A 21,534-nucleotide genomic window follows, 5' to 3' on the forward strand; every position below is an offset into this window, starting at 1 on the left:
GAAGTACTATAGCCAAGGAACGTCAGAACTATGCCTCTTCCTCCTTCCGCATAAGGTTGTGCCACCCGTATCCCTCCTCACTTCATTTTAAAATCATCATTGGGACCTCCCGATCAGCTGCCAGAAAATAATTATACATTATAATAAAAAGAGAAACTTCACCCCAAACACAAACAAATCTTTAGAAATGGAAAAGAGAGATCTCAAACAGGCCAGGTGGTGTCCTGTTGTAACAAAACAAAGCATTCGGCGCCACAGCTGTCCCCAGTGTAATTTCAATTACAACAGATGAAGTCAGCCCTGTGAGGAACTCATAACCAAGTGAACAGCTGGATTCCACTTAGATGTGTTGCTATAAGATGTTTTACTGCAAAATATGTTGACAAAACTACCTGGGGCTAATTACATGGCTGCAGTTTTAAGGGGTAATCAAATGCTGGGTTTTTATAAGAGATGAGGTGTGTGCCGTATTGCTCAGCGTGAGGCTTTTTACATTTCTGATACAGACACACAGACAATACCATGGTGGTGATTAGGAAGACCCCACTTGCTAGGGACAAGACCACAAAGATGGATATATAGCTGGGCTTTGTTGTAAACTGGGTGCATGGATTGCCCAAAATCTTCTCACTCGTCGTCTGGCTCAATCCTGCTTTGTTAGAAGCAATCACGCACACCCAATAGGTGGTGTCTGGTGAAAGTTTGTATAGTGTATGCTGCCTTGCTGTGGGATAGATCTCATCAACCAGGATCTGGCTCTTCTCGCTGCCTTTGGCATGGTATGCAAGCTGGTAACTATGAACGACTGAACTGGGGGCACACCAGTGGATCTGTGCTGATGTGTCTGTCGTTTCAGACACTTCTCTGAGCCTCGGTGGATCTGGAACAGTGTCTTCTCCAGACGCACCAGGACACAGACATGGGGACAACCTCTGAAGTTCAGAGCATGGCTTCTGGAGGTGGTGGCAGGGGTCGTAGTCACAAGAGACTATTATCGGTTGAGTTATGCTTTCCTTTGGTTGATCATCGTAATAGTCATATTCATAATCCACGTGTATTACAGCATGGGTAGGGTTTGGAATAGGGTTTGCCTTTGTGGGGTTTTGCGGCCGTTGATCTGTCTGAGATGGACTTACTGTGCCAGGAAAAAGAGGAGAGTTTGTCCCTATTGGTCCTGTCGCTTCAGTGGAAGGGTTATTAGTAGACTGGTAGAATGTTTCCTCTTGGGGAAACAGAGCAGTAGTCATTGTAGCATTTCTCTTCAATGGATCTGTTTTGATTGTACTCGCAGTGCTTTGCTGAGTTAAGGAGTCGCTATAAAGCTCTCCCAGAATTGTTGAAGAGGTGGCTGTGGTTCCTTCAGTAGTGGGATCGGTAGTAGATTTGGAAAAAACGTCTGCACTTGTGGGATCGTTCTTCATCTGAGCTGTTTGCGTCATACTTACCATGTTTCGTGACACCAAGGAGTCGCTGTAATGTTCTTCGGCAAATAGAGTAGAGTCCATTGTTGCTGCCGCAGTAGTGGAATCAATAATGGGAAGGTTGGAAGAGTCTTCTGTGAGAGGGGGAGTGTTTGATGTGGGGAACGTGGTGTTTCTCTTGGCCTGGCATTCATCATAGAGTTGTAACAGCGAAAGAGACGATGAGGATGAAGGCTTCTCTCTGTCTTCTGAGGCTGTGTTGCAAATTGTGTCGGATGCCCTGCAGGATGAAGCAAACGAGTTAGAATCGACATAACAGTTATAGGACGGCGCCATCAGCATCTATGAAACGTATCAGATAGTGAGCTGCTAATGCCAATCAGAAACCTGTTCTCTCACATGAAATCTGGGGCCAAAGCCCAGCAGAGTCTTGACTACAGTTCTGCACTTTCAGGCTGATTTTCCTCACCATATTACCAACACGTTTTGCAAGGTGCAGCAAATATCCCCTAACTGGGAAGGCCACGGGTCTGATTCAACAAGGTGCCGTGGAAGTTGAAGGCACACCACACAAAGCATTAAGCGCCAAGGCCATGTTGAGTAATGCCTCTCCAAATCTGACAGCAGGGGGCAATGTAGAGTGAGGTGTAGTTACTTCCACAGTATTCTTAGTCCCAACTGGCTCAGGAATCAGAGCTCACAATTTGACTGCAGATCTCCAGGGCACAATATCATTAAGGCCACTGAGCTAGCTTACATTTTATCTGTACTCGCAGTAAAGTACTAATGGGGGGAGGCAGAGAATAAATTATCAGTAGATGCCATCATTTTATAGTTCTGCTTGTGTTAACAGCATAGTGCTGCTTTCAAATATAATTAGCCCAGACTTAGTTCTTGAAGGAAACTTTATTTTAGATGTCTGTCCTTTGAGGAACAGATGGCGATTCTGACTAATATTGATGGGGTTTGTATTTCAACAGGAAAACTACACCATCCATGCATAACTTGTAGCAAAAACTGAAGTAAACAGGCTCAGGATAATCTTTATGCTCACTCCTACATTCCTGGTGTGTGAGTAATATGCAGCTGACAGGTCATTTACCTTTGCAGTACAACTCTCTCCGGATCAGAAAGGAGCCAGGAAAGTCCACAGTTGCACTCTAAAGGATTTCCATACAGGTTGATGCTGATGCTACCTGATGAGTTGATATTCCAAGGATTAAAGGAACTCAGGTTACAGCTAGGAGATGAAAATTTTGAGAATCTTTAGCAAGTATGGGCTAAGGCCCCAGGGCTGGATTGTGCTTTAATAGCCTAGGTAAGGGGTGGCATGCAGCCTTCTCTGCTCCCTGGGGAGGCAGTAATTTGTTCCTGGCTCATAGCAGATTACTAATCCCCCCTCAGGAAAACCAAGTTCATTCTCACATATTACCCCATTTGCTCACGTATCTCCCTCACGCATCATCACATTCACCCCAATTTAGATTCATTCTCTGCAGCAAACTTACGTTAAAGGCATTCCCAGAATGCAGTAGGAATGGCAGCCGGAAAGGAAAAGGACCCTGTACCTAGCAACTCTGCTTTGGTAAAGTTTTGTCTTATCCCTCAACCCTTGTATTTATCTTGGCTTTCACTTCAGCCTACGCCTATTCTCCTGCCCTATGGTGCTCCCAATTCACTCTCCAGCCTCCTTTCAACCCCTTCATGCCATGTTTGGAATAGCTTCAGTTTCTGCATGCCAAGCATACACCTTACGTGGACTCATTTATAGAGCCCTGCAAATCTGCAGATCTCCACTTTATAGCCACGGACCATGTTTGCGAATCGCGGATCAGATGTGGATACAGATTTTGTATCCGCGCAGGGCTGTATTCATTGGTACAGTGTTACCAACATATTGGATGTTTTTCTGAAAGCTCCAGTTCCTGGAGTCCGGGGAACAATTTGAGAATCTCAGCATTCATTTAAAAAAAAAAAAAAAAGGTAAGTTTTGAGCCCTCATAGTTTCAGAGAAAAGCTTGAAAATGTGACCTGAGTGCACATGACAGGGTCAGGAACCAGAAGGCAAAAGAAAAAGCACCCCACATTTATTGTTGTTTTAAAAACCTCAGGATTTTAAGCCAGTCTATGATTTTTAAGCATTATTCCTGAGTTTTGAACACTTGGGGATAGCAACATTGCTGTTGTCTCTGCAACTGCTTGTGCCTGAATTGTCTTGTGCCTTTTCCTTCTGAGTTAGACCTAAGCTCTGTGAATAGGGAGGCCTTCTTTGCCCATCTTCTTTACAAGCACTGGGTGAATTCTGTCCCAAAATCCAGCAGTGTAGCTGAGAGCAGAGTCTGATCTTTTCTTTGTTCACTACCACTTAGACTTGTGTTCTGTTCTCTGTTCACGCATCCAGTGCCCTGTTTTTTCATTTTCTGCTGCATTCATATTCCTGGCTGGTGGCTTAAAGGATTTTCCACAATATCCTCTAAATCCTTTCCTAATCCGCCCTGACTGCTCTATTTGCAATATACTTGCTATTCTGGTACATTGCCGTCACTGTTCATGTTATATCTTTGTCTACATTAACTACTTCATAACTGTGTAACCCATGGTATGTGATGCAAAATACATCCGTAGCGCTGCACCCTTCCCTGTAAAGAATCACAAAGTTGCTTTCTCCTAACACGGAACAAGAAACTCTCCAAGAAGCAATAACTACTGTCTCTCTCTGCTGCACTGCAGTTTCTACCTAGAACTCCTCCTGCCTGGCTTTCTGATGGAAGTTTAAATAAACAGTACAGATACCTGTACACCATCTAGGGTGACCAGACAGCAAGTGTGAAAAATCGGGACAGGGGGTGGGGGTGGGGGGTAATAGCCTATATAAAAAAAAGACCCAAAAATTGGGACTGTCCCTATAAAATCGTGACATCGGGTCACCCTAACACCATCCATAAATGAAGCACTGCTGCTATTCCGATGGAATATTGGTACTTTAAGAGATTGGTATGAGGTTCTGTTGCAACACAGGTTACAATGGACACCAGCAGTGAGGTACAAACTAGCATAGTCTAGTGGATTATGGGAGTAGACACAAGGGCCAACGGCTTCTGCTAGTGACCCGGTGTTGACTTTGGCCAAACTCCAGCATTGCCAACTCTCATGAATTTTATCATGAGTCTCGCAGTATTTGGCGTTTCTTACCTCAAGCCCCAGCACCAGGAGTTTCTCACCCCTGTGGTTGTAGAAAAACCACGTGAAAACATGCCCCTAATTGAATCCCAAAAGCTCAAAAACCAGAAGGTAAAGCAAGAGACACCCTCCCCCACACATTTATTGTTTTAATCTCATGATTGTTAAGCCAATCTCCTGATTTTGGAGGGCCCAGCTCATGATTTTTGAAGGCATGTGGTTGGCAAGGCAGAAGTCACTTGAAATCAATGGGACTTAAGGACTGCAGAATTTGCCCCAATATGCTTCAGTCTCCCCAGCTAATGGTGCTAATGATACTTCCCTGTAGCACAGGGATGATGAGAGGGTTAGTTAGTTACATCTGCAAGGTGCACTGAAGATGTAACTTATGATGAAAATACTTTTCCTCTCTCCCTCTCCCTAAAACATCCCATGTCCCACTGCAGTTTTCCTTGCTATTTGCTATTGCTCGAATGCCTGGCATGAGAATTTTGGATACTGATCTAGAGGATACACAAAGCGGCTCCAAGCTGCCCCTTGGGAGACCCTGCTCTTAGCTTTATGCAGTGTCACATGTTACTATCACATTCCACAGCTTTCTCTCTTCTTTGAGCCAGCTCCCCCTCCCCACTTGCCTTTTGCACCTGTCTGCCCTGACTCCAGTGTTTAACAAGTAACCTTCATTATTTTAATTAAATCTTCTTAGGAAAGCTAAGGGTGTAACATTGTGTTTCCCTTCTCCACCATCCAATGCAGAGAGAAGCTGCCAGAGCTCCAGCATGACAGCAGTTAGTCAACCCTCCTTATCCTGGTCCGCTGACTCGAAACTCCTATCCAAACTGTGCTTATGTCATCCAAACCTTTCATTTCCATTCCGGTCTCGACAATCCCCTTTCCCAGGTACGTTAATCCTCCTGTTTTAGTCTTTGCAGTCAGTCAATTCTGTAGGCAGGTATTTATTATCATTTATTATTTGTATGACTGTAATGCGTAAGAGTCCCAGTTGTAGACTAGGCCCCCATTGTGCTAGGCACCGTACACATACAGACCAAAAAGAGGGTCCCTGCCGCAAAGAGCTTGCTGGATCGGCGGGCAGTGATCGATCCAGCGGGGGTCGATTTATCGCGTCTAGTCTAGACACGATAAATCGACCCCCAAACGCTCTCCCGTCGACTCCTGTACTCCACTGCCGCAAAAGGCGCAGGCAGAGTTGACGGGGGAGCGGCAGCAGTCGACTCACCACGGTGAAGACACCATGGTAAGTCGATCTAAGTACGTCAACTTCAGCTACGTTATTCACATAGCTGAAGTTGCGTAACTTAGATCGATCCCCCCCAGTGTAGACCAGGCCTAAGTAGATATTTCAAGTTCCTGGTTTGAGCATGTCTCACTTATTGTTCCCATCTCTCTTCCTAGGGTCTACCCAGTAGAATTACTTAGGCCTGGTCTACACTAACAAGGTAAATTGATCCAAGTTACGCTAGTTAAATTATGTAAGATACGTAACTTAAGTCGACGTAGCTTAGATCGACTTACAGCAGTGTCTACACTGCGCTATGTCGACAGGAGACACTCTCCTGCCGACTTACCTTCCGCTTCTTGGGGAGGTGGAGTACTGAAGCTGACGGGAGAGCATTCTCCCATTGACTTATCGCGTCTTCACCAGACCCGCTAAATCGACAGCCGCGGCATCGATCACAGCAGCGCCAATTTAGCCCACAATGCAGACAAGCCCATTCTCACAAACTTGAAATCATCAAGTCAATGGAGCTGTGCTAGTTTACACTAGCAGGGGATTTCGCTCCATAAATCTCCAGTCCATCAGCCTTATAACGTCTGCTGAGTGCACTTAGGCCTGGTTGAGGCTAAATACTCCAAAGGCGAGGGAATGGGGGGCATTGGGTTCTCCACAACCCAGGCGTGATTAAGCTGCAGGGTCATTAATACTTTGGACCAGATTCTCAGTTCCATTCCTGCATCTCCGCTGAAGTCAGTGCAGCTGAGAGGGAATTCTGGCCTTTCGAGTTCAGTGAAACAGACTGTTCTAAGTCACCCGTCTGCCCAGGAAAGGAAGCTGTACAGAAAGAGCCGCACACTGACAGGTGCCAACAACTGCACCAGGCTCAGGAGGCCTCATTAAGGCAGCTTCAGGCAGTTTCTGCATCATGATGTGAGTTTGGCCCTTGGGGCCAGATTCTCTGCTACTCCCAGTATCCACTGGCGCAGCAAGGCTGGGAGCGTGTGAAGAAGTCAGTCGTGTCTCTGATTCTGGGGACAGTTCTAGGACAGCGCTGGTGAAGTTTAGAGCAACTTCATGGCTGCTCTAGTCTGCACAGCTGACTATGGCCCTCTCTGCCAGCCAGAGATCTCCAGAGTGCAGTGTACTCCAGCCACACCTCTCTAACAGGTGCCCGGTATGCCCTCTCTACTAAAGGCTGCAGGGCGAGTAGCATAGGAGCCAGCTATGCAGCCTCCTGCTATAGGGGAACTCTCCCCAACAGTGGAGAGATCTGCCATCTTTCTGGCATCTTTGCACCAGCTGGAGCAGGGAAGAGACTCTGGCACACAGCCTGGGAAATCCTAGTTCTGCTGTGCCAACAAGGCTGTGCAAAAATTCCATGTGAATTGAAATGGCATCTCCCCCATACACTAAAGACCTTCCTATTCGGATGACTCCAGGGGCATTATGGGGGCAGTGAGGGGACCCAGCTGTCACTAGACACTTTCAGCAGACAGCGGCATTTTAACACATGGGTGAGCAAAGAAAACACCTACTTCTGGAAGGTGAGAAAGGTCAGGTGAGGAGCATCGTCAAATAGCTCCGTCCTCACCCCGCTCAGCGCACGGGAGTCCTGGCAATTTAGTTCTCTCAGCCTGGGCAGTGACTTGAATAGATCCGTGTCGAAGCTCCTCAGCTGGGCCATCCTTGCAAGGTGGAGCGACCTAAGGCTGACCAAGTCCTGGGCCCACTCCTGCTGAACTGAAGCAGAGAAGACCCGGGTGACTGGTACGTGAGCAGAGCACTGTGCTGGATTTAGGACTGGCCAGTAAGCGGACTGCAGTGGATTGCGTTTTACTGACAAACTGATGCAGCTGCTGGTTATAGCAAATGCAAAATAACACGAAATAAAACAAAACACTCACCCTGCAGCGGCGGCTCCTGGGGGGGCTGGGCCTGGCTCCCTGCTCCGGGGATTGCAACCCGGCACACACGGTCACAGTGCTGCTGAGGTGTGGCCTGGCTGCCCTTCTGTTATGATGGGGGGCAGCTGGGCCAAAACTGAATAGCGCTGTGACCCGGGTACCAGGTCACGATTCCCAGAGTGAAGAGCTGGGCCCAGCCCCGGGGCACAGAAGCTGTTGCTGTGTGGTGAGTACTGGGTGGACTCCAACCCCCAAGGTCCTCTCAGCTCCTGAGGGCAGGACCCCCCCTCCCCCCAGCATGGATAAAATGGATAAATCAAACTAACGTGAAATTCCCAAAAAGTAACATGAAAAATTATAAAAAAAAAAATAAGAAGAATTTCCCAGGGCTTTCGTTATTTCCCCAGCAGTTTAGCAGCACACGTGTAAGGCAAAGCGCCCTCACGCAGCGCAGAGGGCTGGACTGATTAGTGACTGGGCTGGAACCTCTGCTAGGGAATCCCTGGATTTGGCTGTATGAGAACAGCAGGTTTATAGTACCCCTTTACACATCCACCGCTACTTTCCTTTGTCTTGCTCAAAGGATTTGAGCAATTATCCATTCACTGAACCTCACCAGGTCGGAATTATTGTACCCATTTGACTGGATGAAATGTTACAGGAGCCCAGGAGGGAGAGGGAGAGAGAGAGAGGGGACAGACTGTCAGAGAGAGGAAGGATGGTCTTGCGGCTAAGGGACTAGACTGAGGAGATTGGGGTGCAGTCTGGGCTTTGCCACAGACTCTGAGTCACTGCCTCTCCGTGACTCAGCTCCCCCATTTATACAATGGGGATGATCATCCTCCCATGGTCCTATCTTGTCTATTTGGACTGTAAGCTCTTTGGGGTGGGGCTTGCCTCTTGCTCTGTGGATTGATAATGCCTAACACAACGAGGCCCTGGTCTTGGTGGAAGCCTCTCTGGGCTGTGCCAAAAATAAGAGGAGAAAGCGAAGGGATTAGGCAGGGTTTAGCTGCGGGGGACGGGGGAGAAACGAAAGGCATATGTTAGACAGGCCACTGAAGAACAAGAGAGGGGCTTTGGGAAGACTGGATAGGAAAAGAGGAGGAAAGGCAGAAGTTAAAGATAGCCCAAGGCTGAGAGCTGGATAATCGGAGGGGATAGTGGATGGGGATAGAGGGATTACGAGGACAGATGAGAAATTCTGTTGTGGGCAGGTGTAGTTGCTCGGCTTGTGCTAATAGCTATTTCTCCACCTTCCCCTCTGAAGTCTTGTCTACACAAGAGAATTCCCACCACTGCTTATTGTAACCAACTGGTGGGTGTGTTTTAGAGCTTCCTCCGCTGTGCCCGATCCATGGAGGATATGAGTCTGTTACAGCCCCAGCTAGTGACCTTTACCTCAAGCTGTTGCAGCTCCTGCCAACAGCTCCGGAGGTCCCCAGTTCTACTGCTGGTGGCTGTGACACTAACAGTGGTTTCGCTTCATCAGGTTTGATCAGGCCCCATGTGTACCACAAAAATCTTCAAACTTACTTTTCTCGAGAAAGGTCCCACTCAGGTCAAGCACATCAATGGTGCTCCTAGCTCTGTTCCCGGTGTCTCCCTGCAACACGTTCATGGCAAAGGCTGACACGCTAATCCCTCCGCCATTCTCATGCCCTAGCAGAGTGGCAGACAAGTTCAGGAACTGTAGCTGTGGATAACAGGAGAAAGCCAGAGGCTGGAGTTCAGTGATGGGGTTTCCGGCCAGCGACAGCCACTTCAGGTTTGGCAGGTGGGCCGTCTGGCATGATGGCAGAGAGGACAACTTATTAGCACTTAGGTCCAGGAACTGGAGGCTACTGAGGGCTCCGGTTCCCCACGCAACTTCTTGGATGTGGTTGTGCCTCAAGCAGAGGGTGTGCAGCTTTGGGAAGTTCGCTATCTCCACGCCACTCAGCGCAGGCAACTGGTTGGTGCTGAGGTCTAAGGCCTCCAGTCCCTCAGGCAGGCAGGCAGGGAAGGCTTGCAGGCTGTTGTTGTTCAGTTGCAAGTGGGTCCATGTCTTGTTCCTCAGATCCTCACAGGACATGCTGGTAAGATTAACGTCGTTTTCCCAGGGGTCTTGCTGGGTCAACTGGAAAAGAGCTGTGAAATCCCCCAACGCAGCTGGAGCTGCTCTGTCTGTCAGGCCGGCCGCCGCCTCCCACGCCAGCAGAGAAAGAGCGAGCAGGAGGGAAAACATTCTTTTGCTTTTCAGGGTGAGGGAAACAAAACAGCAATATAGAGAAGTAAATTAAAGCCCTTTGGGGCTACCACGAGCTATGTGAAAACAAAACACCAATAAATATTTTGCTGGTGCCTGCAGATGGTGGAGGTGATAACTAGAGTCTCTGCTGTAATTAAACTGCCATAAAGATCAGGCATTTGGGAAGGAAGTCTCATCTGAGCATATTTAAAGGTACATAAAACCTTTCATCCCAAAGGCAACCAATGTGTGTCCCAAACTGTATTTGTTATTATTTATTAGTTGTATTATCTTTCTAGCACCTAGGAGCCCCACTCACGGACCAGGAACCCATCGCGCTAGGCGCTGTACAAACACACATGCAGCATTATCATCTCTGCCTAGCTGTATACTCAGAACTGAAGGTCTGAGGGGAGAGCAGCAGCCAACTTAGGGCTGGTCTACACACGAAAGTTAGGTTGACCCATCTACGTACTTAAGCGAACCCAAGTCCCTAGTGTTGACAGTTTTTGGTCAATGGAAGAATTCTTCCGTCGACCTAGCTACCGCCTCTTGGAGAGATGGATTTGCTACAGCGATGGGAGAACCCCTTGCATTGCTGTAGTAAGTATCTACACTACAGCCATAGCGCTTTCTAGTGCAGACACACCCTGAGGCTGTAAACTCTTTGGGTCAGGGACCCTCTTTTGGTTCTGTGTTTGTTCAGCACTTAACACAATGGGTTCCCGGGCCATGACCAGGATGCCTAGGTGCTACCACAATACAAATAAATAAGTAGTGAAAACAATACATACACAGCAAGTGCATGAGGGGATAATTTTGGTCAAAGAGAATGGGCAAAGTCTCCTCTTATGTGAAGTTCAATAGGCTCTTTAATCGCCATACAGAGCAGACAGGAGCTTGCCTCTAAAGGTCCAAAAGTCAATTGCGTGGTAATCACGTTTTCCACCTTGCCATGGGCTTGTTCTCTCATGACATGGTGCATTGGCAGTGGGGAGCCAGGGCTTGGAAGGTCAGGCGTGCCCACGGCAAGGTGGCTCCTACGAAGTGGCCTGCAGAATGCAAGTGTCGGAATCTTATGGGTTCTAAGAGAATGATCTTGGAGATTTTCAAAAGCCCCCAGGGGATTTAGGAGCACAAGGCCCATTGACTCTCCTTTCACTGGGGCTTGTGGGGAAAAGCAGCTGGGTTCCATTGAAAGTCAGCCTCCTTTGGCAAGGTCTACACTAGGAGTGCTCTGATGGTATAACAATACCAGTATACTGTACTGGCAGAGTGCTAGTGTTACTCCTGGGGGAATTCTGCGCCAAAAAATTATCTGCGCACAATATTTTAAAATTCCGCATATTTTATTTGTCAAGATAACACAATATAATCACTCCAGTTTCAATTATTTTGGTAATTTATTTCAAAAGACATAAAAGATGAGGCATTATGTACTTTCAAGTATATAAAAGGTTGTTACAAGGAGGAGAGAGAAAAATTGTTCTCCTTAGCCTGTGAGGATAGGACAAGAAGCAATGGGCTTAAATTGCAGCAAGGGCAGTTTAGGTTGGACATTAGGAAACACTTCCTATCTATCAGGGTAGTTAAGCACTGGAATAAATTGCCTAGGGAGGTTGTGGAATCTTTGTCATTGGAGATTTTTAAGAGCAAGTTAGACAAACACCTGTCAGAGATGGTCTAGATAATACTTAGTCCTGCTATGAATGCAGGACACTGGACTAGATGACCTCTTAAGTTCCTTCCAGTCATATGATTCTATGAAAATACCTGTCAACAGGTATGTCTGTAACCCTACAGACAACAAAAAAGATTCAGGAAATGTTTTTTGACAAATAGATTCCTTACTAGGCAAATTAATATAGAACTCTGGGTAATAATTAATTTAAACTACAATACAGAAACTTATTTCCCGCACCCCTCAGACACAGTGCAACTGCTTGGGGGAGTCAGGGGTAACAGAGGAGCTGAGGAAGAGAGAAATAATTGCTGGGAAGGAGCCTGGGAGTGAACCAGGAGGGCGTTGGGTGTGGGTGGGAGAAGTATGGAACAGGTTTTGTGGAGGGAGGAGGGATTGTTAGTGAGTTGGGGAGCCTCCCCCACGCAGACTCTGGCTGATCCCTAATCTCTCCCATGGACATCTGCCCCGTCCCCATGTATCCCTGCACCCCGCTTCCCCCATCCGCATGTGTCCCTGCCCCCACACTCAGTCATCCCTCCTTCCCTGTCCCCATGCATCCCTGCACCCCCAGTCACCCCCTGCCCACTTGCACGCTCCAACCCCATCCCCATGTGGCCCTGAACCCCCTTTCAGCTACCCCCATTCCCATGTGGACCTGTACCTCACTGCCCCCCTGGTGTCACTGCACCCCCCCACTTCCATTCAGCTTCTGCCCCAGTCTGTCCCTCCCACTAGCCCTTCTGAACCCCCCAGTCTGTGTGATTCCCCCAGCAGTCCCATGTGCTCCACTTTGTCTGTCTCCCCATACCTCATGCCTCCTCAACTGGTCCCACAGGCAGGGTGCTATGAGGAACACAGCCTCTCCTCCTCCCTATTGGCAGCTGGCTGCTACAGTGAGCTGTCTGCTGTCTGTTCGAGTGCCACAGCACTCCCTGGTCGGTGAAAGGTGTAACTGCAGCACCTCTCTGGCGAAATGTATTTTCTGCAGAGAAAAAAAAAATCTGCGGGGAACATGAATTCTGCGCGTGTGTAGTGGCGCAGAATTCCCCCAGGAGTATAGTGTGGACACAGCTTTTACCAGCATTGCGTGTGTTTGCCAGTATAGCCGAGTCTACACTAGGGGCTTTGGCCAGCACAGCTACATTTGTATATGTACATACATACATACATACATCCATCAGGGTTCACCCCTCTTCGCATCCCCGATCAGCATTGCTATGTTGGCAGAGTTTTGTAGTGTAGCCGTTGCCTAAGCCACTTCAGGGCTTTTGAAAACCTATGCTTCTAAATCCCTTTGGCACTTTTGAAACTCTCCCCTAGATCTGCTTCTAGCTCTTTGACAGTTACACCAATGGCCCTTTCCCAAGTGGTGGCAGGGGCTTTGCAGCAGGTGACTTTCCTGGTAGTAGAGGATTCAGTGTCACGGACTTGGGGAATTTTCCAGTGTCATTGATGTATTACAGTGTATGCAGGGGTCCTCGTTGCCTTGCACCAAAATGGCCAAAACTCAAGAAGGGCCATTTCCCCCTGCAGAAAGAGGCCTGTCAGCAAGAAGCTGCTCCCTTGGTCACTCACTGCTTTAGCGCACTCTGCTCCCACTCCCTACCTGAGCTCTGGAACTTTTTACCTGGAAAAACCCCAGCCTCTGAACTGCTTGTTCTGGACTCTGTGACCTAGGCAAGGGGGTTTGGGTATTCGTTCTCCTTTTGTGCAGCTCTGGTTGGAGCCTGCTCCTCACCAGTCCCCATCCAGACAAAGGAGAGTGCATATAAATCTCCTAATGGCCATAGCTGTCAGGGGTCCCTTAGGCAAGGCCAGGATTTCCCGCTGAGGACTTGCAGGTGGATGATCCGTAATATGCCTCACAATGCCATGGGCGCAGCACCAGTGGGTTCGATCCACTGCCCCTCCCCGGAGCACTCTGCATCAGAACTGTATGCAGCTCCCACCCCTGCATTTCTCCTCGTGTGTGTCTGCAGAGCCTGACCCTCCACAGTGAGGAGCACCCTCTGTTCAGCCGGGAGCTGAGGAGCCTGCACCTTACGCCCCCCCGCCCCGAACCCTATGGCAGCTCTCCGCCCCCTCCCTCCACCCTAAGGTGCCCCCCTGCGGCCGCTCCCCCCCGGCCAGCCGTGCGGCAGCTCTCCGCCCCAGCTCACCTCTGCTCCGCCTCCTCTCCGAGCACGCCGTCGCCGCTCCACTTCTCCCGCCTCCTAGGCTTGCGGCGCCAATCAGCTGTTTGGCGCCACAAGCCAGGGAGGGAGAGAAGCAGAGCGGGGCAGCGTGCTCGGGGAGGAGGCGGAGCAGAAGTGAGCTGGGGCGGGGAGTTCCCCTGCATGCCGCCCTCCCCTTACTTGCTCCAGGCGGCCCTCCCCATGCCCCCCTGCCCCAGCTCCCTCCACCTAAATGTCGACGACGACCGGGGAGGCTGAAGATCCGGCCGCCGCAGTCACCGCCGAAGGACCCGAAATGCCGACCCCCAAATGCTAGTGCCCTAGGCGACCGCCTAGGTCGCCTAATGGGTTGCACCGGCCCTGAGGATCTGGCCTGTCATTAGCATCTCTGGTTACATTTGCCTTCCCCATCCCTCTCCTCTGTAGTGCTTGCTCTAGGTCAGAGCTGGCTAGGTGTGTGTATGCTGCAGCCTTCACCCCTCACCCCCACAACAGCAGCTGCCAGGCTGCTCCATGAAGTGCAGATGCCCTCCCTAAATTCCATCTGCTGCCTCCCCAGAGCCCCGTGCTGGCTGTGTACAACACAGCCTGTTCTGCTGCCCCTGCGTGCAGCCTTTGCCTGGAACAAGTGGGAAGAACTGAACAAAGCGACAGCTGCAAATGCACACGGAGCTAGCTCTCTCTGGTACCTATTACCCCCACCCCCCATTGCCACCGTAGCTGAGCAGCTCAGCCTTGACTGTATTTTTCGTCCCAACCCCCCGGTGAGCTAGGGCAGTGCTATTATCCCCACTTTACAGATGGGGAAGTGAGGCAGAGAGAGACTAGGTGCTGTTTTTTGAAGGTGCCTAAAAATGCAGACAGGTGCCTAGTGGGATTTTCTAAAGGGTGTAAGAGGGAGTTAGGCAACTTTGAGAATCTCACTAGGCACCCAAGTACCTTTAAAAGTCTCACCCTAAGTGACTAGCCCAAGGTCCCCCAGGCAGTTTGTGGCAGAGTAGGGACTTGAACCCACGAGTCTTGGGGCTCAGGCTAGTGCCCTAACCATTAGACCATCATTCCTGCTCTGCTGGCATCTTGAAGCTGAACCCTCAGCCAAAAAAATCTCATTGGCAGAGTGATTGAAGCCCATTACTATATGGCACCCAGAGCTCAATTGTGTTCCCCTTATTGCTCTGCTAGGAATGGTTACCGTTTGCTGCTGCAGCCCCTGCATTGGGCCAGGCATTTTCCAGTCCCGCTTGCCTTCTGTCTGCGATAGGCACAGGGGAAATGGGATCTTTATGTCCCCTTTATGCTCCCCATATCTGAGGCCTTGCAAGAGCCTGCTCCGCCCTCAGCCCAAGAGAGAACAGCCTCTGGGTCCTCTGCCTCCAGTCCAGACCCAGGGGGACAGGTGGAAAATGGGCCTGTAAAAACCTAGACATGTCAGTGCCCACAGCCAATCCCACCCACTCAGCCTTAACAGCATGTACATACCTGTCCAGGCCTCCTGTTGGGGTCTGCGCTGCTCTGATTGCCTGGTGCTTGCTTTATACACGGGAGTGACTGCGTCCGTTCTCCTCTTCCCGCAGCTAGGGGAGAGATCTGGCCTAGCCTCACTCCCCCACATGCCAGCTTCCCCACCCTCCCCAGGAGGGGGGGGGGGGGAAGCGGATAGGCCCACTCTCCTCCCCTCTCCACACACCCAGCTCCCTCACCCTTACCAGCAAGGTGGTGGGAAGATTTCCTAACAACCCCTCTCCAGGCAGGGCCAGTCCCTCCCCCCAAAATCTGAGGGGGTGGAGGGAAGGAGGAGGGAGAACAATTTCTATACTCAGCTCCTCTTTGTCCACCCACACTGGGGTGGGGGGTGTTGTTACGTCTCTTCACTAAAGGGTCAAGGTGAAGAAGGGCCGATGCTGACGCTTGTCTGCTGACACCAGCCCTGAGATTTCTCAAGCAGCAGATAAAGTCGCCCCCGCCCGCTTACATTTCTCCACAGGCGCCTGGAGACTCAAAGTGCAAACCCTGGAAACAGCCACACCAGGCAAGTGGCTTTTAAGAGCAGCCTTACCTGGAAGGAGGCCCCGAGGGAATGTCGAAACCAAAGTTCTCACCTCAAGTACCATCTCCGGAGGTCTGAGGAACAGGGTGTTCCCCCGCAGAGGCCAGAGAAGGGCATAACCCGTGTTCAGCAGACTGGAGACTTAGGAGGCATGGTTCATTAATTATAAAGCGGCCGTGGGCTCTAGTCCCGACTCCCAGCTCTGCCCTTAGAGCTGGGGCAAGTCGCTTCCCCTGGGTTTCCTCCCTCAACTTTTGTCTGTCTCATCTACCTCGCTTGTGAGCTACGGGACTATATGTTTGTACAGTGCCTGGCACACTGGGGCCCTGATCTCAGGCGGGGCCTCTGGGCACTATTGTAATGCAAATAATCATTAGGAGGAGGAGGGAGATGAAGATCTTATAGGAAAGCGCACAGACTGCAGGGACAGGAGTCAATAGGGACTGCACCAAAGTGAAAGCGTAAACAAAAGCCCAGGACCCCAGGTGCTACTGCAAACCAAATAATCATCAAATTGTGGTTTGTGTTCTCTTTGGAGTCTTTGCTCTTCCAGGAGAGTAACACATCTGTGCATGGCAGACCTGCACACCCCAATGACAAGACTTTAATCCATGCACTGCTTTTCCTACAGACCGTGACAGTATGTGCACATAAGACTTATCTCGGGCCATGTCATTCAGTATCTGAGTGGGGGGGAGGGACTTGAAAATTAGCAGAACATCCAGAGAAACAAGATACGGTCTCTTAAGAGGACTATTGGAATAGAATATCAGGGTTGGAAGGGACCTCAGGAGGTCATCTAGTCCAACGCCCTGCTCAAAGCAGGACCAATCCCGAGACAGATTTTTACCCCAGTTCCCTAAATGGCCCCCTCAAGGATTGAACTCACAACCCTGGGTTTAGCAGGCCAATGCTCAAACCACTGAGCTATCCCTCCCCCCGTGGTTCCCAGGAGATGTACAGATTGTTCCCTTGTAGGCTATGGAGTCAGCTGGCTCAGTTCTAAGACAAGGCAAAGGGTTTGCCGACCTATTGCCTGATCCTGCTGCCTCACCCACACAAGCAGTCCCACTGAGGTCTGGTCTACCCTACAACCCCATATCAGTATAACTATGTCGCTCAGGGGTGTGAAAAATCCACACCCCCAAGCAACGTTGTTATACCAACCTAACGCCCCATGTAGATAGTGCTATGTTGACGGGAGAGCGTCGACATAGCTACTGCCTCTCGGGGAGGTGGATTAACGACGCTGATGGGAAAGCTACATCTTCATGTAGACTTGCCCTCAGTTCTGAGGGACTGACTGTGTAGCCTGGGCTCCTGCTAACGACACGGTCGGATACTGTCCGTGGCTTCAGCTGTTTTGTACCTGCCCCCGTTCGTTGATTGAATTACCACTTAAAGTGGGATTAGCCAAAGCGCTCATTACGGGAGCTGAGTTAGACCAGTGCTTAGAGCTTATGAAAACTCCATCCTCAAAGCGTTAAATGCTACTTTTCTTTGGACTTCCCTCATCTCCAGACATCCTAGAGAGGGGGAGATGCACTCTCTTTGCCTTGAGCCAGGAAGTACTGCTGGAGCATTTGCTACTGGGAGATTGGTATTTATGGACAATGTATCTTCATGAGAAAATGGACTAATCACTTCACACTCTTAAAAGGCTGCCCAACTAAACTCTGAGCCAAACTCTGCCCTCACTTTTCACTCAGTCAGCCCCACTGGTTTAACTCCTGGGGTGAAATCAGACAGCCTTTGGAGAGTTGAGAAGACGGCACGGTAACTAACAACGGGGCCATTCAGTTCAACTGGGGTGGAAAACAACACTTAATCTTGCCCTTTACGGGCCTGCTCTTGAAAAGTGCTGAGCGCTCGCAACTCCTGCCAATGTCAGGGCCCAATTCAGAAAGGCACTGAGCATGTTCTGTAAGGTGCTGAGTGCTCTTGCAGGATCAGACTTTGCCTTTGTTCTTCCTCAGTATTCTCCCCAGCCGTTGTCTGCATTTTGGATGGTCAGCTCTCCAGGGAATAGACTGTGCCTCCCCACAGGTTAGTACAGTGCCTAGCACACTGGAGACCTGATCTGACCAGTAATAAATAGCTACAGTCATACTGATGACAGGTCCTATGGGTAGGTAGTGTTGCCATCACCCTATTTTGAATCAGGCACACATTCCAATCTGCTGTAAACTCCGCTGTGTGTCAGTTTCATCCACCTACTTTCACACATCACCAGCCTCCGCTGTTTCTTTAACTGACTTATTTTCTCCTCTCTCCAACTCTACCAAGGCTTCCAGCGACAAGGCAAAGGGAATGGCCAGGATCTCAGTTTGGGCATGTGTTTTGATCAGGCCATTTTCCACAGACTGTGTATGTGGTTGGGTTTTGAAATCTAAAACAGATCCCACCTCTGCCTCTCCCTTGATGTGAGTCAAAGCCTCTGACTATCTGAGCTGGAATGTTAAGGATGAGGCTTGCATTCCTTAATGACACAGTGAGATAAGCTGAAGCTAGGAGGGAGCAATACATGGTACCAGGTTGTAAAGGCTCCGGAGATGAGTGTTTCCCCACCAGGAAGGCAAAGAATTTTTAAAATGAGTCTAACAATGGAAGTATCCAAAAATTACATCAAAAGCCGATAAAAGAAGAAACATTTTCGGATAGGCCAATCAAACCCCAGAGTGAGCACAAGTTAATTCTTCTCCTACAAGGAATATAAAAGCAAGAACACGGTTATTTAGCCTGTGGTCTAAACAAGCCTTGGTAGGTGCACTGCATGCTACTTGCTGTACGCATGCATTATAGGCCAGGACCCCATTTGCAAATCAGTGGTAAATCTCTTTTGTGGAATTACTTGGCAGCTGGAGCAAGCCCCAGCTATGCAAGACATGTGTAATGTTTTACACTGATCTGATTTTGCTTTGTAACATACAGAATAGGGTGGCAACAATGGACTATTATTTAGAGCCAGAGTATTAATTTCATAATGAATTTTGTTTTCATCTAGACAATACATCTGTCTCCATTCTGTCTCTGAATGCAAAATCTTATTTCCCTGGAGTTTCTCTTTAAATTCAGGGTAGGGACTTTGTAGGCACTTTTGGTGCTATGTAAGTAACTCATCTAGCTAGAAGGGTTTGATCCTGCAGCCATGACTCACTTGAGTAAACCAGTTGGTATCTGCAAGCAAACACTGACTTCAGCAGGGGTTTTTGCAGGAGTAAGGCAAGCAGGCTGTGACACACAGGAACTGAAATGCCAAGTCACACAAAGGGCTGGTTCGTGGCGTCTAGCAAAGCAGCACTTGGCACAGCGTGGGTGGCAATGCAAAAGGTGGCTTTGAGCTGCAGTTGGCCCAGTCGTCATGGGGTGTGAGTTAAAGCAGGCCAAACTCATGCTAGCTGCCAATAGCGGTTGCAACGGCTTGGAATACTTGGTCATGATCGGGGCCCTGGAATGGGGGGGCCAAGGGGCCATGCCCCTCACTTTTTACTGGCCATAAGGACGAGCGACAGGGGGAGTGGTGGAGAGGAGTGAGTGGGGAGGGGGGAAAGAGGCAGAATGGGAGCAGGGCCTCCGGGGAAGGGGCGGTGAGAGGGCTGAGGCTCAGGGAGAAGTAGTTTGAGGATGGGGCTTCTGGGGAATGGGTGTCACGAGGGCGGGGGAGAAGGGGCAGTGCAGGGGCAGGGCCTTGGGGGCGGCACCACAGTTCAGGCGCCTGTGGTCCCCCCCCACACACACACTTTTAGGGCACTTCCGCCGCTCGTAGTCTTGCTCCCCCGTGCTGCTTGTGTGACAGACGCTCTATTTGACCCACGCACCTGGGACTGAACCAAGGCTAAAAGCATTAGCTCGAGCTGTAGCCGCTAAAGAGCCAAAACACTCCAGCACGGGGACCTTTAACACACACACACACGCACTTGCAGGAAGTAGAAGTGAGGGGATTTTCACCGGGCTTTAGGGCAGCTTTTTTCCTGCAAAGCAAATCTGTCCCCAGTGCACCCGAGAATCAGGGCCCAGCTACACAAAGCATCTCATACTCCGGGGAAAGCTCTGACTGAGATACTGGAAACTCGTGAAGAGCCTCACCTGGCGTTTAGTTTGCTTTTGATGCAAGGTGTCCCACAACGCAGCATTGCAAGAGGGGAACGGAGAAGCAAGGAACCTTTTTGATGAAGACGTGAATGTCACAGCTGTACGTGCAGGAGGGCAGCAATACACTATTTCATGTTACGCGAGAATGCCAGGGATCAGCCTGAGAATTCACAAGCAACTGATCTGATTTAACCATGTATCAGGGACAGCAATGCCCCTTTGAAAGATCACCTGCTCTTCCATTTTCTAATTATGAAGTGAAAATGTTGGGCCTTGTCAATACTTGGACAGGACTTTGAGACCTCCAAGGAAAGCACAGCGGGCTGCATGTAGGATATTTGGTATCCTTCCTTCTCAGGACCTTCCTGCTTTGCAGCGTAACTGCACCAATGCAAGTCCCTACTGTAGATGCACTAAGTTACTTGTACCAGTGCCGCTTGCCACAGTTTTAAACCAAGGTAAGACCCTAGTGAATAAGATCCTAGAATAGACAAGCCCTGAGACAGTCATGAACCAATGCCCCAGCAAGGTGCTAGAGGGCGCTGTGCTGTTGGAAGTGCCAGCATTTGCACAATAGGAAAAAAAAAAGGGAGGTCTGGAATACCTGTGGTCACTATAGTCTATGGTGCTTTTGTAACAGAAGGGGCAGCACACTGCTTGTCAAATCAGCCGGGTGGGTGCAGAGAAAAATATTGGCAAACATATGTGTCCCCTGATAAAGGGATCACAGAGGCGGTGGACAATATTCCATACCGGGGGATGAGACTCAAGTTGGCAAAGACCCAGGAGGTAGAGAATCTTTAGCGTGACCCTTCTAACTCACTTAGGAGTGATGTCAATGGGCCATACGGGGTACCATTTCCAGCACTCCTTGGGAGGGAGGATGGTTCGCACGCTGCTAGACTTTTGAGAGTTCACGACTATAAAGGATAAACAGGGGAGAGACGTCCTACGGGCTCCTGGATGTGTATACACGGCCATCCTCCCCGCACTAGCAGGACACCATTGTTTGAAGGGTAGCAAAGTATTAGCATGAGCGCAAAACAATGAAAGTTAAAGATACCCGCGTGTTCGATACACAATCCCAGGGACAGCCTTCCTTGAATACAAAAAAAAGTGTGTATTTATTTAAGGGCTGGAACAGCAATAGTGTGTTACAAGCCGGGCTAGAGTGGGAAACATTTAAAAAATCTTACCGCACAAACGTTCAGCTATACACAGCATACCATGTGGTTCCCCCCTGCTGCCTGCAGCTGTAACATGCTGTGGGGTGTAGGCAGAACTCCCCACGGAACGAAGCGTAGAGTTCTTCAAAATCAACAGCCTGCACCTTGGATCGCAAGATCAGTTCATGCTGTCTCCCTCTGATCTCAACACAGTGTCGCCTAGTGGGTAGAGCACTGGACAAGGACTGAAGCGCCCAAGGGTCTATTCCTGGCTCTGCCACAGTCCTGCTGGGCAACCTTGGGCAAGTCACTTCACTTTCCCCCAGGCCTCAGTTTCCCCATCTGTAAAATGGGGATAATGACACTGCCCTCCTTTGTAAAGTGCGTTGAGATCTA

General features: G+C 49.6%; 1 protein-coding gene across 1 annotated transcript; it reads right to left on the bottom strand.

The window, feature by feature from the left end:
* Positions 1-398: 398 nt before the first annotated feature.
* On the bottom strand, positions 399-15,445 carry LRRN4 (leucine rich repeat neuronal 4). Its single transcript, XM_024196508.2, has 5 exons — positions 15,309-15,445; positions 9,282-9,979; positions 7,377-7,581; positions 2,524-2,661; positions 399-1,701 (listed from the first exon to the last, which is right to left on the bottom strand). Exons 1-5 carry the CDS (start codon positions 15,443-15,445, stop codon positions 399-401), a joined length of 2,481 nt encoding a protein of 826 aa, XP_024052276.2.
* Between the last annotated feature and the right edge of the window lie 6,089 nt (positions 15,446-21,534).

The sequence above is a fragment of the Terrapene carolina genome, unplaced genomic scaffold, assembly GCF_002925995.2.
Source record: "Terrapene carolina triunguis isolate 2854851 unplaced genomic scaffold, T_m_triunguis-2.0 Scaffold132, whole genome shotgun sequence".
In the NCBI taxonomy this organism is placed as follows: domain Eukaryota; kingdom Metazoa; phylum Chordata; order Testudines; family Emydidae; genus Terrapene; species Terrapene triunguis.